The sequence below is a fragment of the Pecten maximus genome, chromosome 10, assembly GCF_902652985.1.
Source record: "Pecten maximus chromosome 10, xPecMax1.1, whole genome shotgun sequence".
NCBI classification, from domain to species: Eukaryota; Metazoa; Mollusca; class Bivalvia; order Pectinida; family Pectinidae; genus Pecten; species Pecten maximus.
The window spans coordinates 999444-1016557 of NC_047024.1; the positions used below are offsets into that span (position 1 = coordinate 999444).

The 17114-nt window shown below is 37.9% G+C and overlaps 1 protein-coding gene across 1 annotated transcript; it reads left to right on the forward strand.

Moving 5' to 3' along the window:
* The first annotated feature begins 4147 nt into the window (after positions 1-4147).
* Positions 4148-5158, forward strand: LOC117335868. The gene has a single exon (XM_033896120.1). The coding sequence runs from the start codon at positions 4148-4150 to the stop codon at positions 5156-5158; it is 1011 nt and encodes a 336-aa protein (XP_033752011.1).
* The last annotated feature ends 11956 nt before the right edge of the window (positions 5159-17114 follow it).

Consider the following 17114-nt stretch of genomic DNA (forward strand, 5'->3'; position numbering starts at 1 on the left):
GAACCGTGTGACGGGAGATAACTCGTGTGTTGACAACAGTTAAACATCCTTAAAAACCTTACACAACTGAATCAGTTAAGCACACGTGCGTCATAACGTTAAAATGTATCATGTATCTTGTTCGTCTTCTGCAACAAGACAGTGATACTGGGGGTCAAATGGACCAAAACGAAAGGTGCATTGATCCTTATTGATGTTTATTCTACCAGGACATACAGGGAATACATTGAAGGATAACACTTTATTCAGGATAAAAGGAATTTTCTTTAACAACAAATATTACATGGATCTTCCCGTGATTCGGCACTAATGTCAGAAGTGACGACAAACTTGTCAAGGTGTCGCGTTAGATTATCACTGATTTCGGATGGAAAGTGAGAGGAATAAAAATCGTTGATAATTATGGTTTAATGGTAAGTGTTTATAATTCCAAAGGCATTTAATGTTGCTAAACAGAGCCATCATTATTTATTTAGTCGTTCTTCCACGTGGCACACATTGCAATAAAAGATTAAACATTTGACATACACACTTGTACATGAAGAGGACTACCTTTAGTTTTGATAAAAGATGTGGTAAACAAATACAGCCAAGAATACTCACATCATAACCAAACCAAAATTCAAACTAAAAAAAACAACAAAAAATACGGACATCATAACCAAACCAAAATTCAAACTCAAAAACAACAAAAAATACGGACATTATAACAAAACCATAATTTAAACTAAAAAAAACAAAAAATAAATAAAAAAAAAAAACCCTACATATACATTATAATCAAACCTTAATTCAAACTCAAATGCAAAAACAAAATACCTATATTATAACCAAACCATAATGCAAATTCAATACAAACTAAAAATACCGCCATTATAACCAAATGATATATCAAACTCAAAAGCGATTTAAGGAGGACAAAGATATACAAAAATTATAAATTTGGAGACTTCCGAAAAAAAAGTACTAGGATAAAAAGACCAGCGTCTTCCTCAATACAAATCTATATGAAATCCGGGGTCACAACCTTAGGAGACAGTTTGGATGGTGAGTATGGAACCCCTAGGCATACCGACAATAATCAGTTACGCCTGGTGTAGAATATATATCTAGATGTTAGGATGTGTGACTGATGTTAGGATGTGTGACTGATGTTAGGATGTGTGACTGATGTTAGGATGTGACTGATGTTAGGATGTGACTGAAGTTAGGATGTGACAGATGTTAGGATGTGACTGATGTTAGGATGTGACTGATGTTAGGATGTGACTGATGTTAGGATGTGTGACTGATGTTAGGATGTGACTGATGTTAGGATGTGACTGATGTTAGGATGTGACAGATGTTAGGCTGTGACTGATGTTAGAATGTGACAGATGTTAGGATGTGACAGATGTTAGGATGTGACTGATGTTAGGATGTGACAGATGTTAGGATGTGACTGATGTTAGGATGTGACAGATGTTAGGGTGTGACAGATGTTAGGATGTGACTGATGTTAGGATGTGACTGATGTTAGGATGTGTGACTGATGTTAGGATGTGACAGATGTTAGGCTGTGACAGATGTTAGGATGTGACTGATGTTAGGATGTGACAGATGTTAGGATGTGACTGATGTTAGGATGTGACAGATGTTAGGATGTGACAGATGTTAGGCTGTGACAGATGTTAGGCTGTGACAGATGTTAGGCTGTGACTGATGTTAGGATGTGACTGATGTTAGAATGTGACTGATGTTAGGATGTGACAGATGTTAGGATGTGACAGATGTTAGGATGTGACTGATGTTAGGATGTGACTGATGTTAGAAAGTCTAGAGTGTATTTGATTTTGAAGTTGTCGTCACAGATGTAATCATTAGCACGATTCCATCGTCGCTGTATAACCTCTGAGGCATAGTTCTATGTTACTCTTTACGTATATCGCCGACTACCTTTCTGGGAATAGAAAGCTCTCATCACAAGAGAACGAATGTGTTTATTTAAAAATTCGGACTGGGAAATGGTAGTTTTAAGAGCAAAAATTTCAAACGTTTTGATAGAAGAAACGTTCATTAGGGGAGGATGTTCCAGATTAATCAACAGACCTTTGGCAAATCGGTATTAACATTTGAATAAGGTCTTACAAGAATGTATATATTACAACCTTTAAACAGAACGCTGCACGGACTCGTATTTCCCACCTACATGACCGTACCCATTCTGGTTCTTCGTGTAGCATTCACTTTAAACTGCTGTCGTGAAGTCTAAACAATGATCGATATCTAACAGTAACTGTCGATGATGACAGATTATTTCCCCAAACTAATTTGATGTCGGATATATCAGTAGATAATTCACAGCTAACGACCAGTTTCTGATGTATAACATGATGTGACATGCGAACATTTTACCGCAGTATTTTCTGGTGTTAATATTGAAACCATAATTCGGTCCCCTGAGGGAGCTTCTGATGAAACTCAAGTGTCGTAATTGTCAATATTACTGCGTTAATAATACACCATAGATATATTCACCAATAAACCGGCATTCACATCAATGTCGGCTCCTTATAACCTCTCATCAACATATCTGGGGCGTCATTCCAGTACCTACAGAGGTGACGACTAATGTTATTTAAAGGAGGACCACTACCGAGACTGACGATACACGACACACCAGGGTATGCCTATCCCACGATAATACACACACATAATAGTGTGTAGATTCGATAAACCATCCTTGGCATTATTATATAATTTAATCTCTACCGGATTCAATAGCATCAACACTATAACAGAATATCGGATAACAAGTATAAACCTAGTCATCATAACAAAAGGATAAAAATATACCTCAGCGGGGACAAATGGGGAAAACAGATACCACACCGGAAACATATATAACATATACCACACCGGGGACAGATGGGGAAAACAGATACCACACCGGAAACACATAGTGAAAATAAATACCACACCGGAGACAGATGGGGAAAAATAGATACCACACCGGGACAGATGGGAAAAACAGATACCACACCGGGACTGATGGCGAGAACAGATACCACACTGGGGACAGATGGGGAAAACAGATACCACACCGGGGACAGATGGGGAAAACAGATACCACACCGGGATAGATTGGGAAAACAGATACCACACCGGGACAGATGGGGGAAAACAGATACCACACCGGGACAGATGGGGGAAAACAGATACCACACCGGGGACAGATGGGAAAAACAGGTACCACACCGGGGACAGATGGGGAAAAACAGATACCACACCGGGGACAGATGGGGAAAACAGATACCACACCGGAAACGCATAGTGATAATAAATACCACACCGGAGACAGATGGGAAAAACAGATACCACACCGGGGACAGATGGGGAAAACAGATACCACACCGGAAACACATAGTGAAAATAAATACCACACCGGAGACAGATGGGGAAAAATAGATACCACACCGGGACAGATGGGAAAAACAGATACCACACCGGAAACACATAGTGAAAATAAATACCACACCGGAGACAGATGGGGAAAAATAGATACCACACCGGGACTGATGGCGAGAACAGATACCACACTGGGGACAGATGGGGAAAACAGATACCACACCGGGACAGATGGGGAAAACAGATACCACACCGGGACAGATGGGGGAAAACAGATACCACACCGGGACAGATGGGGAAAACAGATACCACACCGGGACAGATGGGAAAAACAGGTACCACACCGGGGACAGATGGGGAAAAACAGATACCACACCGGAAACACATAGTGATAACATATACCACACCGGAAACACATAGTGATAACAGATACCACACCTGGGACGGATGGGAAAAACAGATACCACACCGGAGACAGATGGGGAAAACAGATACCACACCGGAAACACATAGTGATAATAAATACCACACCGGAGACAGATGGGGAAAAATAGATACCACACCGGGACAGATCGGGAAAAACATATACCACACCGGGAACAGATGGGGAAAACAGATACCACACCGGGGAGAGCTGGTGAGAACAGATACCACACCGGGGACAGATGGGGAAAAATAGATACCACACCGGGGACAGATCGGGAAAAACATATACCACACCGGGAACAGATGGGGAAAACAGATACCACACCGAGGACAGATGGGGAAAACAGATACCACACCGGGACTGATGGCGAGAACAGATACCACACTGGAGACAGATGGGGAAAACAGATACCACACCGGGACAGATGGGGGAAAACAGATACCACACCGGGGACAAATAGGGAAAACAGATACCACACCGGGGACAGATGGCGAGAACAGATACCACACCGGGACTGATGGCGAGAACAGATACCACACTGGGGACAGATGGGGAAAAATAGATACCACACCGGGGACAGATCGGGAAAAACATATACCACACCGGGAACAGATGGGGAAAACAGATACCACACCGGGGACAGATAGGAAAAACAGATACCACACCGGGGACAGATGGGAAAACAGATACCACACCGGGGACAGATGGGGAAAACAGATACCACACCGGGGACAAATAGGGAAAACAGATACCACACCGGGGACAGATGGCGAGAACAGATACCACACCGGGACTGATGGCGAGAACAGATACCACACTGGGGACAGATGGGGAAAAATAGATACCACACCGGGGACAGATCGGGAAAAACATATACCACACCGGGAACAGATGGGGAAAACAGATACCACACCGGGGACAGATAGGAAAAACAGATACCACACCGGGGACAGATGGGAAAACAGATACCACACCGGGGACAGATGGGGAAAACAGATACCACACCGGGGACAGATGGGGGAAACAGATACCACACCGGGACAGATGGAGAAAACAGATACCACACCGGGGACAGATGGTGAGAACAGATACCACATCGGGGACAGATGGGGAAAACAGATACCACACTGGGGACAGATGGGGAAAACAGATACCACACCGAGGACTGATGGGGAAAACAGATACCACACCGGGGACAGATGGCGAGAACAGATACCACACCGGGGACAGATGGGGGAAAACAGATACCACACCGGGACTGATGGGGAAAACATATACCACACCGGAACAGATGGCGAGAAAAGAAACCACACCAAGGAGAGATGGGGAAAACAGATACCATAATGGGGACACATATGAATAACACATACCACACCGGAAACACATAGTGATAACAGATACCACACCGGAAACACATAGTGATAACAGATACCACACGGGAAACACATAGTGATAACACATACCACACCGGCTTTAACAGGTGTCCCTTCTGTTAACTCATCATTTATGTTAATACTTTATAGTAACGGGCTATAACAGGTGTCCCTTCTGTTAACTCATTAATTATGTTTACACTTGATAGTAACGGGCTATAACAGGTGTACCTTCTGTTAACGTCGTTATTTATGTTAACGGTTTATAAATAGTAACGGGCTATAACAAGTGTCCCTTCTGTTAACTCATCATTTATGATAACACTTGATAGTAACGGGCTTTAACAGGTGTACCTTCTGTTAACTCATCATTTATGTTAACACTTTTATAGTAATGGGCTATAACAGGTGTCCCTCCTGTTAACGTGGTGATTTATGTTAACACTTTAAAGTAACGGGCTATAACGGGTTTGCCTTCTGTTAACTCAGCATTTATGTTGACGGTTTATAAATAGTAACGGGCTATAAAAAGCGTACCTTCTGTTAACTCATCATTTATGTTAACACTTTATTAGAACGGGCTATAACAGTTGTCCCTTCAGTTAACTCGTCATTTATGTTAACACTTTATTAGAACGGGCTATAACAGGTGTCCCTTCTGTTAACTCATTATTTATGTTAACACTTTATAGTAACGGGCTATAACAGGTGTCCCTTCTGTTAACTCATCATTTATGTTAACACTTGATAGTAACGGGCTATAACAGGTGTCCCTTTTGTTAACTCATCATTTATGTTAACACTTTATAGTAACGGGCTATAACAGGTGTCCCTTTTGTTAACTCATTATTTATGTTAACACTTTATAGTAACTGGCTATAACAGTTGTCCCTTCAGTTAACTCATTATTTATGTTAACACTTTATAGTAACGGGCTATAACAGGTGTCCCTTTTGTTAACTCATTATTTATGTTAACACTTTATAGTAACGGGCTATAACAGGTGTCCCTTTTGTTAACTCATTATTTATGTTAACACTTTATAGTAACGGGCTATAACAGGTGTACCTTCTGCTAACTCATCATTTATGTTAACACTTTATAGTAACGGGCTATAACAGGTGTCCCTTCTGCTAACTCATCATTTATGTTAACACTTTATAGTAACGGGCTATAACAGGTGTCCCTCCTGTTAACGTGGTTATTTATGTTAACACTTTATTAGAACGGGCTATAACAGGTGTCCCTTCTGTTAACTCATCATTTATGTTAACACTTTATTAGAACGGGCTATAACAGGTGTCCTTTCTGTTAACTCATCATTTATGTTAACACTTTATTAGAACAGGCTATAACAGGTGTCCCTCCTGTTAACGTGGTTATTTATGTTAACACTTTATAGTAACGGGCTATAACAGGTGTCCCTTCTGTTAACTCATTATTTATGTTAACACTTTTATAGTAACGGGCTATAACAGGTGTCCCTTTTGTTAACTCATTATTTATGTTAACACTTTTATAGTAACGGGCTATAACAGGTGTCCCTTCTGTTAACTCATTATTTATGTTAACACTTTATAGTAACGGGCTATAACAGGTGTCCCTCCTGTTTATGTGGTTATTTATGTTAACGGTTTACAATAACGGGCTATAACAGATGTCCCTTCTGTTAACTCATCATTTATGTTAACACTTTATAGTAACTGGCTATAACAGGTGTCCCTTCTGTTAACTCATCATTTATATTAACGGTTTATAAATAGTAACGGGCTATAACAGGTGTCCCTTCTGTTAACTCATCATTTATGTTAACACTTTATTAGAACGGGCTATAACAGTTGTCCCTTCAGTTAACTCATCATTTATGTTAACACTTTATAGTAACGGGCTATAACAGGTGTCCCTCCTGTTAACGTGGTTATTTATGTTAACACTTTATAGTAACGGGCTATAACAGGTGTCCCTTCTGTTAACTCATCATTTATGTTAACACTTTATAGTAACGGGCTATAACAGGTGTCCCTCCTGTTAACGTGGTTATTTATGTTAACACTTTATAGTAACGGGCTATAACAGGTGTCCCTCCTGTTAACGTGGTTATTTATGTTAACACTTTATAGTAACGGGCTATAACAGGTGTGCCTTCTGTTAACTCATTATTTATGTTAACACTTTATAGTAACGGGCTTTAACAGGTGTCCCTTCTGTTAACTCATTATTTATGTTAACACTTTATAGTAACGGGCTTTAACAGGTGTCCCTCCTGTTTATGTGGTTATTTATGTTAACGGTTTACAATAACGGGCTATAACAGGCGAATCTTCTCTATTTTAAAGGACTGTTATATTCAGAAACATTAGATTAGTAACACAACTAATGGAATCGAGTTACTGCCACATAACAGTTTATCTGTCGCTGAATTCTAACCTAATATAAACATTTTTCTGCTGGTAAACTGTATAGGCTTGTATTATAGGCGAAGGTATCCTAAATACATCTTCCAACCAACGTTCATGATTTGAACGGCTGACGTTCTTTGAGATATTAGACTGACTTGATGGAATATGTCGGCGGTATTCATAGCAGCCAGAATGTGCTGTATAACGCCTTAAAGTGAATTGGCTGCATAGGGATTTCCAAGGAAAATAAAAGCACCAATCACTGATCATCTCATTGATTGTGCTGAAATCGCGTGATTCTTAATTCTAGTGAAATTTCATTTCTGTGATCTGTATCAATTTAAAGCTTGTACATTAAAGGAAGCCTGGTGCCAATGCTACCTTACCCACGAGATACAAGCGTAGAACTACAATGATCATTGGTATACACACCCGTGTCAAACAACGTCATGTTTCTCTGATGATGACAGAGGAAATCCCCTGCTCGAATCACACGTCATCATCATGTGTTTTACTTTCTATAACATTTGTGTAGTACAGTTAACATCCAGTATATATTACACAATATTAACCGGTACTACACGTCAACACCGAGTGAGACTATTCATTATTCCGAATAAAAACCTTTAGGGAAGTCGAATTATAGGATAGACAGCTGAAACACCGGTGTAATGTGAAAGAATGTCCCGAGATAGATAAAGTACCCAGATCATTATTCTACGAGCTAAAGCTACCCAGATCATTATTCTACGAGCTAAAGCTACCCAGGGTCATTATTCTACGAGCTTAAGCTACCCAGATCATTATTCTACGAGCTTAAGCTACCCAGGGTCATTATTCTACGAGCTTAAGCTACCCAGGGTCATTATTCTACGAGCTTAAGCTACCCAGATCATTATTCTACGAGCTTAAGCTACCCAGGGTCATTATTTTACGACCTTAAGCTACCCAGGGTCAGTATTCTACGAGCTTAAGCGAACCAGATCATTATTCTACGAGCTTGAGCTACCCAGATCATTATTGTACGAGCTAAAGCTACCCAGGGTAATTATTCTACCCAGGGTCATTATTCTACCCAGGGTCATTATTCTACGACCTTAAGCTACCAAGGGTCATTATTCTACCCAGGGTCATTATTCTACCCAGGGTCATTATTCTACGACCTTAAGCTACCCAGGGTCATTATTCTACCCAGGGTCATTATTCTACCCAGATCATTATTGTACGAGCTAAAGCTACCCAGGGTCATTATTCTACCCAGGGTCATTATTCTACCCAGGGTCATCATTTCAAAGTAGACATCATACCCGGCTTCCTGTAGAAAAATTACCCGCCTCGATAATTTCGGTTTTTCGCCCCGTGAAAAAGTGACCCACCGTAGAAAAAATACCCCCTACAATTAAAAGTTAATAAGTTTCCTGGTAATGAAATTGTTACTTGAAAGTGTTTTTGACGTTTTTTTTCTGATACAGTTAAACCTTTGTGAACTCGAACTCGTTTAACTCGGATAACTCAAACTTTACCCCGTCCTCCTGACTTGATGGAGATATTTCTCTCGTTCAGTTGTGTGAAAGCACAACGTTACACGACGTACTGTGTGTACACGATGTATGTACCATAGCAAAATTGTGTGGTCTTCATTCTACAGGAAAACTAGTGCACGATGAGCGATTTTAATGGTGTATCAAGACGACTATCAAAATCACAACGACAGCTTATTTTTTGTTGCAATTCATCATTATCATTAGATGATTTGCTGGGCGTCGTTGGATTGACCCGTTTTAGCTTGTAAATAAAGCTGTTGAGCTCGAAAAAGCTCTCTGAATTGAGTATTAAATACATGAAATATTTATATTGCTACTAAAAAACTGAAATTGGCGAGTTGTTTTTATATACAAAGTACCAACCCGATCTTTAAGTTTCTGAATCCAAACTTACCGACATTTGATAAATATTAACGTGGAAACATGTAAAACTTTACAGTACTAACTATTATTGGGATCTGGAGATCTGGGATCCATACTATCAGCTCATCTACACCTGTAGCTGTCATCGTATTATCGTGTTGGAAGTTTGTTCAAACAAAATCTTATTAAAGGCATTAAAGGAAAGAATTAACCGTGAAAACCAGAACGAGTTAGTTCCAATGAATAAAATCTAATGAATTAAGTAAACATTTCTAAATCATGCACAAAATATATATCGCTTAATTTGAAGTAATAATTCGCAAATCATTCATGATTCTTTGCTCCTTTGACGAATCAAAAATCCGGTGCCTAGGAATGCACGAGTTTGTAAATATTGTAATGTCAAATTGTATACACAAAGAAATAAAAATATATCTGTATCCGACGATGTTATTCATTTCCTAACCATACTTAGTCATGCATTATTCGGAGATATATTGGTTTCTATAGAATTAAGTTACAATCATCGATACCATCGCCAACAGCTAGAAGCCGAAATTTGCTACAGTGATTAGAACCAAACACAGGCCGATCTTTGATGTCCTTCGGTACGCTAACGATGTGTAACAGGGACTTTATAAAAACGCGATCACGTAATTGTAAACCCGGGCCCTCGCTTCGAAGAATTATGTCCCATGCAGTTTTGTAAATTACCTTCTGATAACAAACCTCTAATGACTTCCGAAGTCCGTAATCGGTTCCTTATTTTAAATAAAACGGTTATCACAAAGGTCTAGGTAATTTAATAAAAGAATTCAGTCAGCATGGTATTGATAAGTGCTTTTCTCTCCCAGTATCTGACGAGATCGCTTCACTCCCGGGTCAGTATAATTCCAGTAAGTGTTTCTGTTTGTCTTGTCAATTAATAACAGAAACAACCTTACAGAGGGACTGACTTTGTTAGATTGGGAAGCCTGCAGTCTCCTGGGAGATCACGGCTCTCGATTCATCAAAGGGTGTGTTAAACAGTAACTCAGTAATAATAACGATTCCATCAACATTATATAGATAATTATATCTCGGATTTGGTAATGTTTCCTTAAAACCTTCTACTGTAAGTACATGCATCTCGTCAATAGTGTGTTTACTGTAATCCGCCTATACATTATAATTTGTATAGTGTCACGTTTTTATTTTTATTTGCCTCTAATTTCAGCCAGAATCATCAAATGGTCCTAAACCAATGGGACAGGATTAACTAGATAGTCCTTTACTAATGGGACAGGATTAACTAGATAGTCCTATACTAACAGGACAGGATTAACTAGATAGTCCTATACTAACAGGACAGGATTAACCAGATAGTCCTATACTAATGTGACAGGATTAACTAGATAGTCCTATACTAATGGGACAGGATTAACCAGATAGTCCTATACTAATGTGACAGGATTAACCAGATAGTCCTATACTAATGGGACAGGATTAACTAGATAGTCCTATACTAATGGGGCAGGATTAACTAGATAGTCCTATACTAACAGGACAGGATTAACCAGATAGTCCTATACTAATGTGACAGGATTAACCAGATAGTCCTATACTAATGGGAGAGGATTAACCAGATAGTCCTATAATAATGGGGCAGGATTAACTAGATAGTCCTATACTAATGTGACAGGATTAACTAGATATCCCTATACTAATGTGACAGGATTAACTAGATAGTCCTATACTAATGTGACAGGATTAACCAGATAGTCCTATACTAATGTGACAGGATTAACTAGATAGTCCTATACTAATGTGACAGGATTAACCAGATAGTCCTATACTAATGTGACAGGATTAACTAGATAGTCCTATACTAATGGGGCAGGATTAACTAGATAGTCCTATACTAATGTGACAGGATTAACTAGATAGTCCTATACTAATGGGACAGGATTAACCAGATAGTCCTATACTAATGTGACAGGATTAACTAGATAGTCCTATACTAATGGGGCAGGATTAACTAGATAGTCCTATACTAATGTGACAGGATTAACTAGATAGTCCTATACTAATGGGACAGGATTAACTAGATAGTCCTATACTAATGTGACAGGATTAACCAGATAGTCCTATACTAATGTGACAGGATTAACTAGATAGTCCTATACTAATGGGGCAGGATTAACTAGATAGTCCTATACTAATGTGACAGGATTAACTAGATAGTCCTATACTAATGGGACAGGATTAACCAGATAGTTCTATACTAATGTGACAGGATTAACCAGATAGTCCTATACTAATGGGACAGGATTAACCAGATAGTCCTATACTAATGGGGCAGGATTAACTAGATAGTCCTATACTAATGTGACAGGATTAACCAGATAGTCCTATACTAATGGGAGAGGATTAACTAGATAGTCCTATACTAATGTGACAGGATTAACCAGATAGTCCTATACTAATGGGAGAGGATTAACCAGATAGTCCTATACTAATGGGACAGGATTAACTAGATAGTCCTATACTAATGGGACAGGATTAACCAGATAGTCCTTTACCTATCGGGCAGGATTAACCAGATATTCATATACTAATGTGGCAGGATTAACCAGATAGTCCTATACTAAGTCATATACTAATGTGGCAGGATTAACCAGATATTCATATACTAATATTTACATTTACACTGCAGCCCCACTATATAACTTTACCAAGCTCACTTGGAAGTTATGAGTCCATAACTTCCAAATCTTTATTATGACGTCATTATTATAGTGACGTCATAATTGTAACGTCGGCGATAACGAAAAGGCTGTTCCGTCTTTGACGATAATAATTTGTTTATTCATTATCAGAGTAAAATTCCTGGATATAGTCTTTCAAATTCGTTGTCAAATGTAAATATAAGCATTGAACTGCTTTCATTTGGAAGTTATGTGCTGATGAATGCCAACTGGACAAAGGCAAATTCAACATGAAGCGCTAGCGCGCTTCATTAAAGCCTTCGTCCAGTTGGCATTCATCAGCCCATAACTTCCAAATGAAAGCAGTTCAATGCTTAAATAGGACAGGAATTAACTAGATAGTCCTATACTAATGTGGCAGGATTACCCAGATAGTCCTACACTAATGTGGCAGGATTAAAGAGATTCGGCGTCAGGGTAACACGGTATACACATTGAGGGGGCAGGATTTACCAGCTTCACCACTTTCAGAATCACCGTGTATACACTCATTGTAGACGGGGTGTAAAACCCTTCACATATATTATCATCCGTACCATTCCGTATCAGAGGTATAAATTCACGTCATTACCCGGATACACGTTGACGTTATCAAACGGTGAAAGCTACCCGGAAGTAAAACTAAAGTAGATTAAGCGATAAGATCCCTGGAGTCGTTGAGGTCCGACAACATCCATCCTGGCTTGTAATGGAAACCTATTGACGGATCTAGTACTGCGCGGTAACATCGTTTAGTGTTTTCGTACCAACAGTCTTTGCAAAGGACGCTTTATATTTCAACAAAACCAATTAAGAAATCTTCACATTTCTTACTGTAAATAGGTTGAAGAGACCCAATTACAAGACTTCGCTCTATTTCTCTTGGCATTTCCTTTTGGGTGATCGTTGGAGTGTTGAAATTAGATTATTGACAATACATTGCATTAGACTATTTTTGTAAAAAATAAGAAATATTTCAACCTTCAAACATTGACCTATTAACATTGTTGACAGGTTTTTGCTGTTGCCGAGTGACCACGTGACTTTCGGGAATGCCGAAAATGGAGTCAGAGGGAGGTAAATAAGCATTCGATATTCGGAAAACAAAAACTGTATGTATTATTTAAACGTCTATAAATGGTGGTATGTATATTGATGAATGAGAAGAGGGCGCTACTATAGGCTTGGTTATTATTATTATTCTCTTTATTTCCTCCAACAATGAAGATTACATAAACAGAATATTTAAAGTACAAACAACACTCAGATGACGATAATACAAATGTATACAGTTATTTTACAAGTAAAAAAGGCATTGAATAATTGTTTGTAATTAAGTGATTCATATATTTTAAACATTTGATACAAAAATCTTAGATTTGTGAGTCTGAAATTTTCAAAATCTTCATTTGATAATTAATAATCAAATGTACTTCCCAACAAAATATTAGCTAAATCAAAGTCTGATGAATCATGAAGATATGTAAAGAAAGTGATATCCATATTTCTGATTAAAGATACCCACAGTTCGTCTCGAACATATTCAGTTTTATCGCAGTGAAGAATTATATGTATCATGGTATCATTGTATAAAATATCACAGTAATGACATAATTCCTTGTTGATCAACAAGCGAGAAAGCAAACTGTAAGGATAAAATCAATATATTTATAATACTGTGGGTATTTCAAAGCAAGTTTCCATAGATAATGCGATTCCAGCTTATTATGAATTGATTCAAATCTGATAAAATCGTTACCTTTTGACATACGTTCTAACCATGCATTTTCTTCAGTCCTATAAATACTTTTATAAACATTTTTCCCCATTGTAACTTTCCTTGAAAGGACCCAAGTTTTATATAATCAACAAAAATATCATACAAGGAATAGTTCCTCAAGAAACATATATTATCGGGTATAAAACCCTATTGCTTTCTACTATTGAAATTTAACATAAAAAATCTAGTGATAAATATTATATGTGCAAGCATACTACTATGCATATCATATATTCGGCCTAGAAATATAATTTCTTGATATCAATAAATTATTCAATACTTGTCCAGCCAAGCAATGGTACACACATGTCTGGTCTGGTTCTGTTTTCCTATCCTTGGATAGATTACCTATATACAAAGTTGTGCTCGTTCCAAAATTATAACTTCAGTTTTGGAAAGTAACCGAAGTTCGCACCCAGATAAAGCAGGTGGATAGATTTTAATCTTAACTTACTTAGCTACTGTTAGAGGGCACTAGTGTGATCACCAGACTTGAGAAGAGACATAATACCAGGTTTTAATTTACAACATGCTCTAGTAGTTCTTTCAAACGAATTTCTTTTACAATTGAACAATATCCCTACATGTTTAATTCTTCAACTAATGGTAAAATAAATTTGTATAAACATATATCTTGCAAGTAATGCAGAATGAATGTATTGGAAAACAATACAATTTTACTTTTGGCAGAAGAGAACATAAACCTCCACTGTTTACTATAGTTTGAATGTCAACCACATTTTGTAAACTTTGAAAATTTGTACTTACGAGGCACATATCGTCCGCTTGAGTTGGTACATTTACTTTTAAGTCAATAATTACAGGGGAGCCTGAAGTTGGTTCCGAGTTCCGAGTTCCGTTTAAGATAAACTGAAATACGATGTATAAGCTTTATTGGTTTTGGTCCCAGTTCCGAGTTCCGTTTAAGAAAAACTGAAATACTATGCATAAGCTTTATTGGTTTTGGTCCCAGTTCCGAGTTCCGTTTAAGAAAAACTGAAATACCATGTATGGAACTGCAATGTATTAGCTTTACGAGTTTTGGTCCCAGTTCTGAGTTTCTTTTAAGAAAAACTGAAATATTATGTATTAGATTTAGTGGTTTTGGTCCCAGTTCCGAGTTCTGTTTATGATAAACGGAACTAAGAACCAGTTTTACGGGACTTGGTCCTAGTTTTCAGTTCCGTGTAAGAAAACCGAAAATTGGAACCAGTTCCGAGTTCCGTTTAAGAAAATATTCTATGTACTTTATCTCAATATGAGACCCGAATCTGAAGAAGAAAACCTACATGTGTCAAATGGATGCAAAGTCATTTATGAGTCACGTATGAATTTTACGGGACTTGGTCCTAGTTTTCAGTTCCGTTGAAGAAAATCGAAACTAGGAACCAGTTCCGAGTTCCGTTTAAGTAAACGGAACTCGGAACCAGAGTTCCGTTTAACCAGTTCCGAGTTCCGTTTAAGTAAAACGGAACTCGGAACAAGCCGTTTAACCAGTTCCGAGTTCCGTTTAAGAAAAACGGAACAACTATGTATAAGCTTTACGGGTTTTGGTCCCAGAGTTCCGTTTAAGATAAACGTATATGGTTATATTTTTGTATTTTACTACATATATGTATGCTGAAAATCTTGAAAAATAAAATAAATACAAAAAACAAAAAAACAAAAATGGAGACGATTTGTTAACAAGAATACAAGTTATCGCATGGAAACAAACGTATGAATAAATTTAATATTTTCAGTAGCAGATCATGTGAGCTCTGACTTACAAAACTCAAATGCAATCCCAACCATCCCCTCCTCGCGGGAACAAAGCAATATGTCTCTCCGAAACTTACGGGGGAGACATAATTTATGGTTATCATTTATTCGATTTATTTATATGAATAATTCCATTATTGATATCATTAATTCAAGGAATAAAGTGATATCAATACGAATTGTTAATATAATTTATTCATTAAATGATATCATAAATTAGAATTCATGATATCGTTAAATCATTTAATGATACCATATATTCGAATTAGTGATATCACAAATTGTAGATTTAATCTAATCATTTAGTCTAATCATTGACAGCGAATAACAAGGAAGGCCTTTGGCAACAGCTCCTTAGAAGTTTCCTGCTACCCCGCGTATTTCTATGTTTCCAGGTGCCAATGAAAGAACTGTTCAATATTATTCAAGGAACTTGTTTTTTTGTGTGTGTGTTGAATAAAACTTCAGTAATACCAATTACAGATTTTTTTCCCAGTCGTCATATATAACTCGGAACTCGGAACCAACTTCAGGCTCCCTAATTACAGACCCTTTACCACAAGCTTCTATTTCATTCAATAATTCATTAATAAAAGTCCAGTACATTTTTGCGGACAATGATCCTCCTTGTAAACTCCCCCTTTCCATATGTACACTCTTTGACTTTAAGCAATTAAACAAGATGCAACTTTTCACATTTGTATACTAAAGTACATTTTTTGAGAATAACCCATATTTTGCCTCTGCGTCCATTTCATTCCAGCAGAATAGTTTCTCTAACAATGCATAATTCCAATTAATCAACATCAATGCTTTGACAGGAACATTCATCCTACGCTATTTAGATTTTTTTCTGTGCTTCACAGCAAATATGGTGTGAATATCATTGACGACAGTGTTTCCGGGGACACATTGACATTTCTGTTGTTACATTGTTTTCGACTACAAATCTATGACAACATTTCGAGCGTCCAACATCATCGTAATGACATAACAAGATCGGACTTGTGCTTTTCAGCAATGCACAAAACAATTTGTTCGGCGCCACTCTGGCATTTGTGAAATGTTGAAATGTTGTTATTTTTTAAAGCTTTATGTCCGTGATTGTTTAAGACTTGTTTTTCTGTATTCCGTTAAGAAATTAACAGGAATCAATGTAAAAACACATTTTTTAGGAAAAATACGAAGGCTGAAGCTAGCGGCGGATTCGTTTTTCGTTATTCGTTATTGGAGATTCTAATAATGAATTCGCTGCCAGCAGCAGATATGGGATTGGGATAACGAATTCGCTGCCATCATCAGATGTGGGATTGGGATAACGAATTCGCTGCCAGCAGCAGATATGGGATTGGGA